This window comes from Leucoraja erinacea, chromosome 20 (assembly GCF_028641065.1).
Source record: "Leucoraja erinacea ecotype New England chromosome 20, Leri_hhj_1, whole genome shotgun sequence".
Lineage (NCBI taxonomy): Eukaryota > Metazoa > Chordata > Chondrichthyes > Rajiformes > Rajidae > Leucoraja > Leucoraja erinaceus.
In genome coordinates this window covers 30,240,105-30,253,522 of record NC_073396.1, presented here as the reverse complement: position 1 = coordinate 30,253,522, position 13,418 = coordinate 30,240,105, and the positions used below count along the sequence as shown (strand labels likewise).

General features: G+C 46.5%; 1 protein-coding gene across 1 annotated transcript; it reads left to right on the top strand.

Annotated features, from left to right (window-relative positions):
• Nucleotides 1-321: 321 nt before the first annotated feature.
• socs1a (suppressor of cytokine signaling 1a) lies at nucleotides 322-4,032 on the top strand. Its single transcript, XM_055651767.1, is given in 3 exon segments — nucleotides 322-1,944; nucleotides 3,013-3,195; nucleotides 3,197-4,032. Coding segments are annotated over 2 exon segments (636 nt in total). The 5' UTR covers nucleotides 322-1,944; nucleotides 3,013-3,084; the 3' UTR covers nucleotides 3,722-4,032.
• Nucleotides 4,033-13,418: the final 9,386 nt, after the last annotated feature.

Genomic DNA, 13,418 nt, shown 5'->3' with positions numbered 1-13,418 from the left:
TTAAAAGGAAGCAATTATTCTTCAAAAAAAAGCACCTGGCTTCGAAACATAGATAGCATTTAAACAGAGTCCGCCTGGGGCCATTCCCACGGGGACCGCCGGTACTTCATAAGTGCAAACACATTTCCAATGAAACTAAAACACGAGGCTGACAAAAACAACTCAAGCTTTCAGGAGCAGCGTTGATGAAAATGGTCACAGAATCCACCCTGTGTGACCTGGATAAAGACTGGGCAATATTGACCCGGACTGTTGTTTTTGAAACAGATTTTTTTTTTCCAAAAACAAACTTTATTCAGAATGGGAAACATATAAGGAAGAATTTAATTGTGTAGGAAGGATGTTGGTTTACACCGAAGATGGATACTAAATGCTGGAGTTACTCAGCGGGGTGAGCACCATCTCTGGGTAGAAGGAATGACCGAGTCTGAAGAAGGGTCTCGACCAGAAATGTCACCCATTCCTTCTCTCCAGGGATGTTGCCTGTCCCGCTGAGTTACTCCAGCATTTTGCGTCCATCTTCGAAGAATTTCGATATTATGTCTGGGACATATGACGATAAAACACTCTTGACAAAGTGCAGATAGTCCTGCGATCATCTCATCGTTTATGCGTTCACTGGTTGTCTGAAGAAGGGTCTCCACCCGAAATGTCACCCACTCCTTCTCCAGAGATGCTGCGTGTCCCGCTGAGTTACTCCAGCATGTTGTGTCTATCACTGGTGTGATAGCGGTAGTGGCGTTGGCAAAATGCTATAGATGTTGGAGCGACAGCCTGGTTTGTAAAGGCAGAGCAGCGACTGCCAGGCCCGATACTAATGATACCAACGCAGGCAGGGCAGTCCCCTCCTCTGCCTCCCGTCAATCCCACCTCCAATATCGATCCTGAGAGTAGTGTGCTCGCTCTGCCCGTAAACCAGAGGCGTTGCAGATGCCGGGCAAGCGGCCCGCTCCCCGCTCTCCCTTCCCGACCCAGGAAGCGGTAAACGCCGACCGCTACCGACAAGGAAATGTTTCACACCAGTAACCAGAAACCCAGGTGTTGCCGGCTCAACGGAGGAATGAAAGATCTTGTTCTGCTCAATAGCTGAGCCCCAGCTCCCCGTGTCTCCCCAGCCAATCTCTGACATTTTCTATCGGTCTGTTTCTCTCTATTCCCCCTCCATATTCTCTCTCTCCCTCTCTCTCTCTGTTCACCATCCACACACTCTCTTCTTCCCACGTTCTCCGGAGATGCTGCCTGACCTGCTGAGTAAATCCAGTACTTCTTTGTAAACCAGCATCTGCAGTTCCTTGTGTCTGCACTGTTTCAGTCTCTGAGAATAACTGGCTCTGCTTCTCTCTCTCTCTCTCTGTTTCTCTCCCTGTCAACTCAATTCTGCCCATATCTCGCTCGTCTAATTCTCTCCGAGTCTCTCTCTATCTCCTCCGCCGTACCGTATTGCAATCGTCTAGCCCCAGCGCCGAGTCGCTCGCAGCTCCACGTCTCAGTGTGTGCTTTAAAAAAAGTCTCTTGCTCTCTGAGTAAGAGTTCCAGTGAACAACACACATTTCTTAGAACTGCGGAGAAGTGAAACCGAAAGTGAGAAATGTGCGCGACAGGACTGGTCGCTTGGAAGCAGGTGATTTCCTTGAACAGGGGAAGGTGATAAAAACGGGGCGAGTTGTCAGCTCGCACTCCAGAACTGATCTAACAAGAGGCAATGAACGTACCCGCTTCCCCGGAGCCCTGTAAACGTGTGGGGGAACGCGGTGCAATCAATCTCACACACACTCCACAACTCAGGCTGCTCAGTACAACTGGCACCCACCGACTTACAAGCCGCTTGCTCGCCGCTGCTACGCATTGCCCAAGCGAACGGATTTTCTCCCCGCCTCGTCCTCTCAACGGGACGCTTGGAAGCTTTAATTTAAATTCCCCGCAAACCCGAGTCTGATGCATAAGGTAAGAACGACGCAGTTTTAACTGTGGGGGTTTTTTTTTTCAAGCTAACCCTGCAATGCTGTGAGAAATGACGAGTTTCATTCTGTTACCGTTGGTTTTTTGTGGACACTTGGCAATGACATGTATTGTGAAGATATCAGTGTTACAATGATAGTTGCAACGCGGGGAGATAATGAAAGCCCGTAGTTTAAGGCTTGCTGGTTTAAGACATCTGGATTGGTATTCACGGTGTCGTTAAAATCTCTTCATCATCAGCACTGGCTTCTTTAGTTTTCGATCTGAAAAAAAGGTGCCTTTGTGACTGGGTCTCTCGTTAACTCCACACTCGGATCTGAGGCGTCACATCCCTGCGGGTCAGGCAGGTGCTTAGTAGCGGCATGTGTCTCAGGGTTTAAGACATCTCGCTCTCTGTTGCACAGCGAGAGGGGGTAGCGAGGGCCCGCTGAGTTGGAGGTGCCATAAATGAGTTGCTTCGCCTTTACAGACTCGGCCACATCAGAAAGCGTTGTGCAACATCTGTGCCGAGATGGGATTGGTGACCAGGTCGGGTAGCACTTGTGGAGAGAGAGAGAGAGAGAGAGATAGAGAGACCGGTCCTCGGCCAAGATACTTATTTGTGGGGGTGATGGTAACTACTTTAAGGGATCTGCCCCCGGGATTTGTTGCACTGGTGAAAGGTCACACTGGCTGCATCACTCTCTCCAAGGATACTGCCCGACCTTCTGAGCATCGCTAACATATTCTTTTGTTGGCGTTTGCTCGTTTCCAATGTGGCTTTAGATTGAAAGGGCTTCCCGAGACCATCAGGCTGGGGGATAGAGGGAAGGGGGCAGGCACATGGGGAACCCGACACTATGAGTAAGATGCCCAGGTGAGTGACAGCGTGATCGGTAGGTAGATCAGGAAGTTACAGCTGGATCTTTCACAGAGATATCAGTATCAGAATAAATTGCACTTTTGATATTAGTTTCTCCTTCAATGATACGAGAATCACTTATTTTACTGGTAGATTTTTGTTTTCATTGTTTGGCTCATTTACTGGAACTGACTGACTCATCTTTCTTGCAGGGCTGGTGATTATCTGCATTGGGTTGGAGCCTCTAGCTATGGGAGACCACCAAAGATCGCCCATGCTATAGGATGGTGGCTGATCGCAACCTGATTGACAGAGCAGCCGATGCCAGAGTCCAACTGGAGCCTCAGGTACTGGAAGCGTTGGAGCATGATGATGGCGCTCAGCAGCCCGACCTTTGAACACCAGCCAGCGAGAGCCCGTCCCAGAAGCCGTCAGATGGAAACACACTTCAAAATCTTCCGATCTGAGTCGGACTTCCACATCATTACCAGGACTTGGAGATACCTGGAGGACAGTGGCTTCTATTGGGGCCCCATGTCAGTGGAGGTGGCTCACAACAAACTCAAGTCTGAACCCGTGGGAACGTTTCTTGTTCGGGACAGCAGACAGAAGGATTACTTTTTCTCTCTCAGTGTCAAGACTGCCAATGCTCCCATCAGTTTCAGGATTCAGTTTCAGGATGGCCTCTTTGGTTTGGATGGTAGCCAGGAGCACTTCAGCTGTGTCATGAAGTTGATCGAGCATTTCATGACCTCGCCTAGGAAGCTTCTCTCGAAACCTCTCAGAAAAGTCAGACTGCGGTCCCTGCAGGGAATCTGCCGGGCCAGGATTATCGAGTCGTCCGGGAGAGAGAACATTGAACAGCTCCCCTTAAACCACATCCTGAGGGATTATCTGAAAACGTTCCCTTTTCGGATTTGAAAAAGCAGCATTACCCTCTACCTTCCCCCCCCCCCCCCCCCCCCCCCCCCCCCACCCAAACCACCAGACCTGTGAAGAGAAGGGGGCATCAAACATCACCGGGATTTTAACGCTCAGTCCTGTTTGTGGGATTTCTCTTTTGTAGCATTGTGTTTTCGTTTTGGAGAAAACTTGAACCATTTCATGACTGTTTACAGACACAGAAAATGTTTACACTATGTGGGGCCTGTGACCCATTGATTATTTTCTGCCATGCAGAGTTACAATACATTTCTTTTTGTAATAAAACAAAATATATTGTGGAACTTTTAAAATGATGCTTCTGTTGGGATATTTTTAATCTGCCACTGTTCCTTCGCCAATGCTGTTGGCCCGTTGTTGAAGGCAAAATCTCCAGCTTGGAATTCTTACGAAAGTTACTAATTTAATTTAACACACATACAAGTAGATATACATCGTCATTGTGGCGAAAGACACATGCAGCTCCAGGGCGTGTGCTCTTTTAAGGCCAATTTTTCTACTGCGACAGGATCCTTCAGTTGGAAAATTGGCCACTTTAATTTATTCCATATTGTAATTTATTCAAAATATAGTAGAGATTATGCAAAATATTGCAGTGTCAAATCAGCTGCCCACTGTATTGTGGGATCAAGGATACTTCTTTCAGCTACTCATCATCCATTTGTTCCAAAAATATTACGTAGTTTTTAGCTGTAAGAAGTTGTTGACGTCAGAGAGAAATTGAGAGAAAAATACTCTCTCATGTCAAAAAACGTAAGGAGGCCCATTGAAAATACTGTAGATTTGTAACTTATATCCATCAATTCATATCCCATTCTGCCTTAGTGCGGTTAGTCCAAGGGCTGGATCCACAAGACTTTCAAGTTTTTGGAAGAATTTGCTCTTCCAGCTCCTGCCACCAGGGGGCATCTGTCCATTGTTTAATATTAAGAAACCAATGGGAATAAAATAATGTCCCACTATAATAGTTATTCTTAGTAACTTTAAATGTGATGTTTCAAATTTAGCAGTCGGCTTAAGCAACTATTTAATTAGAAATATTAAAAGGAATAATATGGGACATATTATACTTTTATAAGGTGGAATCAATCTTGTAACATTCCCAATTTGTATATCGATATTAATGCATAATTGTACAACAAGCCAGCTCCTCAAGGTATGCCTACTTTGAAGAAGTTCTCCTCCTCCCTCCGGCGACAGTTTCACAACCTCCTCTCTAACTGCTCCCCCTCTGTGATTCCCCCTTCCCTCCCTCCATGTGTGCCTTCTGTGGTCAATTAACCTGGTCACCACTAAAATGTTCGTCCAAGAGCTGTGTATAGTCATGTTGGCTACACTCATAGTCCACCTAAAAGAGATATTGCTTTAAAAGATGTCGGTGGTACACAGCAGGCCTCAAGAACATAGTGTAGTTAATTATTGTCATGTGTACCGAGATACTTTGAAAAGCTTGTTTTGTTATCTGGTCAACTCATACAATACCTGAATACAATGATGCCCCAAGTAAAAGATGGAAATGATTGTATGTAGATCCTCTTCAGGGACAGCATGGCAGAGAGTGACCACATTCTTGTGATATCTTGTAACTTTCTAGCCTCTGAATAGTCTGATTTGGCTTAAGGAGATACGCAATTTCTTATTGTGTAGGAAGGAACCGCAGATGCTGCTTTACACCGAAGATAGACACAGAATACTGGAGTAACTCGGCGGATCAGGCAGCATCCCTGGAGAAAAGGAATAGGTGATGTTTTGGGTTGAGAATCTTCTACAGACTGAGAGTTAGGGGAGAGGGGAAATAGAAAAGGTACAGAACAGATTACCGATTACCAAAGAGCCCACAATGGTCCATTGTTGGCTGTTAAGGAGGTGATAACGAGGGGATACGAACACTAAAACTAGCAGGATGACTAGGGTCAGGGAGGGACGGAGAGCGAGGGTATTCAAGGGTTACTTGAAGTTAGAGATATCAATATCTCATACTGATGGGTAGTGCATTGCCCATGCAAAATATGAGGTGCTGTTCGTCCAATTTGCGTACGGCCTAACTCTGGCAGTGGAGGAGGCCCAGGACAGAAAGGTCAGTATGGGAATTGGAAGGGGAGTTGCAATATTTGGCAACTGGGAGATTGCGAATGCCAAGGTGGATTGAGTATAGGTGTTCAGCGGAAGCATAGTCCAGTCTGCGCATGGTCTTGCTGATATATAGGAGTTCGCACATCGAACAACAGATACTGGGACATTCCTTATTTCCTCACTTTAAGGTTCAGTGTCCTGGTGGCACTGGATCGATGATGACGGGGTCGGCCTGGCCCAGCCGCGATGCTCCACCGCTGCTCCGTGCAGCTGCTCCAGGCTGCACTCAATCTGCTCACTCACCCGGCTGCAGTAGGGCCTCCAGTGGCCGTCTCCACCGCAACCCGTGCCCATCTCCCCGCTCCCACAGACATCCCTCTGTTTCCGTGTGCTGGGGCTGCCAGGGGCCAGCTTCCCAAACTGTCCACAAAACATTAGGGCACTTTCCAAGGTCACAGGAGGTGAACTCACTAACCGTTCAACTCACTAACCAACTAAGTTACCCCTCACCTTCCATCACTGCCGCCTTTAAAAAAGGGCTACTATAGCCATTAAATGGGGTGGGAGATTGCAACCTTCACTTTGTCCGCCCTGTTTCGACAAATGCAATCAACCTGGTGTGCACAATCAAATAAGATCAAATAGAACAAGTTGTCCTACAACTTTAGACTGTGCACGTTATACGCAAGGAGAAGAAGAAGATTGATTGATGGAAACAAATCCTTCGGCCCAGTCTCCACGCCAACCATCGATGGCCCTTCTGCACAAGTTTTGTGTTATCCCACTTTCCCATACACTCCTTACACACTAGGGTCAACTTACAGAGGGCCAATTAACGAACATCTTTGGGATGTGGGATGAAACCGGAGCACCCGGAGGAAACCCTGGTCACAGGGGGGAACATCATGCAGACTCCACACAGACAGTATCCGAGGTCAGGCTCAAACCCGGGTCTCTGGGGCTGTGAGGCAGCAGCTCTACCAGCTGCACCTTTGTGCTACGTAAAAAAAGCAAGACTTGTTCCTTTTCAAATGAGGGATTTATCGAAACACCCGCAGTCCAATAGAATCAACACTCAACAAGGTCACCAGCATAATCAAGGACAAATCTCACCCCCGGTCACACCCTCTTCTCTCTTTTCCCACCAGGCAAGAGGTACAGGAGTTTGAAAATGCAGATCGCCAGACCCATGGACAGTTTCTTCCCAGCTGTTATCAGACAATTGAACCGTCCTGTCACCAGCTAGAGTGCGGCCCCAACGTTCCATAAACCTCATTGGAGACCTTTCAATTATTTTTAATCAGACTTATCCTTGCACAAAATATTGTCCCCTTTATCATTCATCTGTGCTTGATTGTGGGTGACTTGATTGCAACTAAAGCCTTTCACTGTGACAATAATAAGAAATTAAACTAAACTATGTAGCGGTATTTGATATAATGCATGTCAAACCACAATGCATGTGCAGCACAGTGGTGCAGCTGCTAGTGCCGCTGCCTCACAGCGCCAGAGACTCGGGTTCGATCCTGACATAGAACATAAAACAGTACAGCACAAGAATCGATCGGACCGGTTTGGAGGGATATGGATCAAACGTGGACAGGTGGGACTAGTGTAGCTGGGACATGTTGGCCAGTGTGGGCAGGTTGGGCTGAAGGGCTTGCTTCCACACTGTATCACTCTGTGGCTCTAAGAACAGGCCCTTCTGCCCACAACTTGCAGAACATTGTGCCTGGTTAAACAAATTTCCTCTCCCAGCATATAATCCATATCCCTCCATTCCCTGCATATCCATGTGCTATCCCATAGCCTCTTAAACGCCACTATCATATCCGCCTCCATCACCACCCATGGCAGCATGTTCCAGGCACCCACCATTGTGTGTAAAAGGCTTGCCCCACACATCCCTTTTAAAATCCCTCAGGCTCCATAAACATATGCCATCTAATCTTTGATATTTCCACCCTGGCAAACTAGTTCTGACTTTGGGTGCTGCCTGTGTGGAGCTTGCATGATCTCTCTGTGACCACATGGCTTTTCTTTGAGTGTCCAGTTTTCTCCCACATCCCATAGACATGCAGGCTGGCAGGTTAATTGGCCTCAGTAAATAAATGGCCCTTATGTGTAAGGAGTGGTTGAGAAAGTGGGATAACATAGAACTAGTGTGAAGGGGAGATTGCTGTCCAGCATGGATCCAATGGGCTGAAGGGCCTGTTTCCATGCTGCATCTCTGAACCTAGGACCCGCTGTGAGTACTCACTCTTCAGGCAACACAATTAGTGCATAAATACATGTGGAAGAAACTTCATGAGCCTCAAAGACCTCACAATAGGTTAAAGATCTGCTCAAATAAAAGACCCATCCTTACCTAAGCCAAGTCAGACATGGAAAACTCACTGCTCGACTAGATGGTCCCACACAAGGTACGGTCTTGAGTTTGGCCGTGGAGAAGGAGGAAGCTGGGGAATGAGGACAACTGCACCTACACTTCCCTAAGGTGAAGTCTTCTCTAATGTCCAATCTCCACCCACACCATGTCCCATTTGGTGAAGTAATTCACTTCATACCTACTTCTTGAATAAACTCATCTTCAAGGTTTAGAGGGATATGGGCCAAACGTGGGCAGTTGGCCTAAGTTGTATTTGGGTCAACTTGTTGGCATGGACGAGTTGGACCGAAGGGCCTGTTTCCATGCTATACAACTCTATGACTCTATGATTCATGCTAAGTTGAGATGTTGCTTAATCAGGAGCCAATGTTGGGTAACTGGACCTTAATCCTCCTATCCCCCACAGGGATGAATCATTTATCCCAACTATTTAACCTATTTGCTTAGATCCTAAGTGATCTGGATCTTAATTCCATTTGCATATCTCTCCCTGTATCACCTTGCAGTTCCAATTTATTCCCAGCAACGACAGTTGTTTTAGGGGAAGAATTTCGCTAATGACTACTTAAAAAATGCTTTAAGGTTTAAATTCCAAATTATCTAGCTTAAATTTAAAGCCAATGTTCCCCCATGTCCTCTATCACCTGTCTGGGAATTGGCCTATAAAGGCAGTGCAAAGCAGTGCAAAACCTAGACCACAGGTGATTTCTGTGCGTAAAAGGTGTGTGTTTTCTGAAATCCAGGTATTATATAAACTCAGGGACAATGGCTGTCATTCTTCGGAGAAGACTTTTGAGAAAATACTTCTGTGTGATTTCACCCTCCCTGGCTCATTAGGCTGCACAATTGGAAGGAGATTTTGCTCGGCTAATAATATATAACCCATGGTCTGAAAACTAGGGCTATCCGCTGGTCAACCCGTCTACAAAATCCTAGCTTGTGTTGTACATGTGCTACAGTGTTGATGGGTCAGGCTTTTAAATGGATAATCCAGGTAGGAGGAGACGTGATTAATGTATGTCCATACTCCTCTGCATTGATCAGGGACACAATATTGCCAGTGTCCCAGTCCTTCAGGTCCTTCAGTTGCATTCCTGTACCACAGGAGGATGAAGGTTTTAGAGATACAGCACAGCAACAGGCCCTTCGGCCCACCGAGTCCGCACCGACCAGCGGGTCCCCGCACATTAGCGCTATCCTACACACACTAGGGACAATTTGCACTTATACCAAGCCAATCAACCAACAAACCTGTATGTCTTTGGAGTGTGGGAGGAAACCGAAGATCCCGGAGAAAACCAACACGGTCACGGGGAGAATGTGCAAATTCTAAACAGCCAACACCGTAGTCAGGATCGAACCCGGGGTGTCTGACGCGGCAAGCGTTGTAAGGCAGCAACTCTACCGCTGCGCAACCGTGCCGCGCGGGTTTCTGTCCAAGAGCCTTGCCATTAGTGCCCTTCAAATTCCGATTCCGATTCCGATTCAATCTTTATTGTCATTGTGCAGTGTACAGCACAGAGATAACAAAATGCAGTTAGCATCTCCCTAGAAGAGCGAACATAGAATAATGAACAGCAGAATATATACATGTACATACATTAGTGCAATTTTTCTGGGGGAGGGAGTGTCCGAGGGGGGGCAGAGTTAAGTATTGTAACAGCCGCAGGGAAGAAGCTGTTCCTGAACCTGCTGGTCCGGCAACGGAGAGACCTGGAGTGCTTCCCGGATGGGAGGAGGGTAAACAGTCTATGGCTGGGGTGAGAGCAGTCCTTTTTCCATCCCTGCAATGTGATTTCCCTATTTTATGGCTGGATATCTTTTTAAGTTCCTTTTTTTTATCCTGGTGCATCTAACTCAAAGACCATGAACATGTTTCTCCCTTTTAGTCTTTCAACATCCAGTTCCCCAATAAAAACAAGCCTTTATGTGTAGGATGGTGGCTCTAAGTACAAAATCGTAGGAAAGGGTTAACCTCAGGCTGTTTTCATCTGGAACCTTGTCAGTAATCTGACCAATCATCTGACCAAACCCTGTTTCACAGGAATTTAAGGAGAATTATATCAGAATTAACCGTTTGAACCCGTTAGCAATGAATATTCTTATCCTAAGTAATTGGTATAATAAATGTTTTTATTACATGGGCTAAGATATACAGAGGGATTAAATTCCTACCACCACTTCCGCAGTTAATGTTGTCAAGGTTAGCAGAAGGGAAGTTTATGGTAAAAGTTTTGATTATTGTGTGTTTAATGGGAAATCAATTCCACGTACGTTCTGGGAACTTTAGTTTCGAGATACAGCTGGAAACAGGTACTTCAGCCCACCGAGTCCACACCGACCAGCATTCTCCGCATATTAACGCCATCCTACACACACTAGGGACAATTTACATTCATACCAAGCCAATTAACCTACAAACCAGTATGTCTTTTGAGGGTAAACAAAATTGCTGGAGAAACTCAGCGGGTGCAGCAGCATCTATGGAAAGTGTGGGAGGAAACCCGAAGATCTCGGATAAAACCCACACGATCATGGGGAGAACGTACGAACTACGAACGGATTGCACCCGTAGTCGGGATCGAACCCGGGTCTCCCGCGCTGCAAGTGCTGTAAGGCAGTAACTCTACCGCTGCACCACCACAGAACTCATTCAGAAATAAAGCTTGTTTGGTTTTCTTCTATCAGTTTTTTTGTGGCGATGGATTTGATGAGCTACATCCACAAAGGCTTTTGCAGACGCCACCTAAGTGACTATGTTTCTGGTCAGGAGACTTGCAATTAGTGGCCTTTCCTTTCCCAGCCTTGGGGTTTGATTTCCCTATTTAGATTCTGGATACCCTCTTCCTTATTCATTTCCTAATCTGGTGCACATAACCATTTTGCCATGTTATAGTATGTACAAACTTCAATCAAGTGTGTAGTATTTTTCATAAAGCAACTACTCACAGACCCAAAGTGCTGGAATAACTCAGCAGGTCAGGCAGCATCGCTGGAGAATATGGATAAGTACTGGAGTAACTCAGCGGGATCCTGCCTGTCCCGCTGAGTTACTCCAGCATTTTGTGTCTATCTTCGGTGTAAACCTGCATCTGAAGTTCCTTCTTGAACATACATAAGTGATATTTTGGCCCTCAAAACGGGTCACGGCGAAAACGTGCAAACTCCACACAGACAGCACGCAAAGTCATGGTCAAGCCCAGGTCTCTGGCACTGTGAGGCAGCAGCTCTACCAGCTATGCCTCTGTGCCGCCCAGTTTCTTGAGCAAAATACAAAATGCTGGAGGAACTCACCGGGCCAGGTAACATCTGGGAAGGGAATGGGCAGGTGATGTTTTGGTTCCAATGCTTGTGTCCAAATATAAGTTGGTGATGTGTGCATGACTACTCACGAACTCTGGTTTAGGATCCGGATGAAAAGAGACAAGGCAAATTATTAATATACCCAAATATTATACTAGACGACACAAACCCAATCAGCAAGTGTTGGAAAAACTCCACTGGTCGGGCAGCATCAGTGGAAGCAGAAAATGGGGTCATGTTTCATGTCAAAGATCCTGCATCAGAATGGGGGAAGGAGAAATAAAAAGGGTGATACTAAACGGAACAACGCACAGAGTGACAAGAGGAACGCTCATCAGAGAACAATGGGAAACCTCTTCAAAGTTCTTGGAAGGGAAGTGGCAGCGAATTCAACCGTAAATAAGAATAAAAGAAAACGGATACTAAACATCTGAGATAAAAACAGGAAATGAGGAAATACAAGTAGAAAATGTGGGGGAAAAAAACCGATGAGACTGTCATATGTTGAAAGAATGGAGCGACTGAGTTTGTATACACGGGAATTTAGAAGGATGAGAGGGTACCTTATTGAAACATATAAGATTATTAAGGGATTGGACAGACTAGAGACGGGAAACATGTCCCCGATCTTGGGATAGTCCAGAATCAGGGCCCACAAGTTTAAGAAAAATGGGGTAGGCCTTATAGAACGGAGATGAGGAAAAACTTTTTCACCTAGAGAGTTATGAATCTGTGGAATTCTCTGCCTCAGAAGGCAGTGGAGGCCAATTCTCTGGATGCTTTCAAGAGAGAGTTAGATAGAGCTCTTAAAGATAGTAGAGTCAGGGGATATGGGGAGAAGGCAGGAACGGGCTGCTGATTGTGGATGATCAGCCATGATCACAGTGAATGGCAGTGCTGGCTCGAAGGGCCAAATGGCCTACTCCTGCACCTCGTGTCTATTGTCTATTGTCTATTGAGACAACAACAATGACAAGGAAACATTTCGGGTATTAAAGGACACCTTTATGCCAGTGAGAGAGTGGTGACTAAAAGACTTAATCCAACAAAGAAGTGAAGTCTCTCTGGGTTGACCCCATTCTGCAGAGTGTATTTAGATTAAATGTCAATACATTAGAATTCCATGTAATAAAGTCATTGGAGCCAGCTGACATTGAGCCAATTGTGCAGTTATGTAATTGAACATCTATTTGAGTGAGTCACAGCACGCCAGTGAATCGAAAGCTATATTAGATTGAGAGATCACTTGAGTACAGGTGTGAAAATACAAGGCTAAAGCTACGCCGGGCCTTTGGGAGGTTGGGCGATCGTTTCGCCGAACACCTCCGCTCGGTCCGCAATAACCAAGCTGACCTCCCGGTGGCTCAGCACTTCAACTCCCCCTCCCACTCCGCCTCCGACCTCTCTGTCCTGGGTCTCCTCCATGGCCACAGCGAGCAGCACCGGAAATTGGAGGAACAGCACCTCATATTCCGTTTGGGGAGTCTGCACCCCGGGGGCATGAACATCGAATTCTCCCAATTTTGTTAGTCCTTGCTGTCTCCTCCCCTTCCTCAGCCCCCCTGCTGTCTCCTCCCATCCCCCAGCCTTCTGGCTACTCCTCCTTTTCCCTTTCTTGTCCCCACCCACCCCCGTCCCCGATCAGTCTGAAAGGGTGGCCCGAAACGTTGCCTATTTCCTTCGCTCCATAGATGCTGCTGCACCCGCTGAGTTTCTCCAGCTTTTTTGTGTAACCTTAGGGACCCTCCTCAGTTTGGAGACTGAGGCAGATTAGAGATGCAGATAAAAGTTGCATGTAATATTGGAATTGCTTGATTTGGAGACATTGACATGCGGGTGCTGTCTGTACGGAGTTTGTACGTTCTCCCTGTGACCCGTGTGGGTTTTCTCCAAGATCTTCAATTTCCTCCC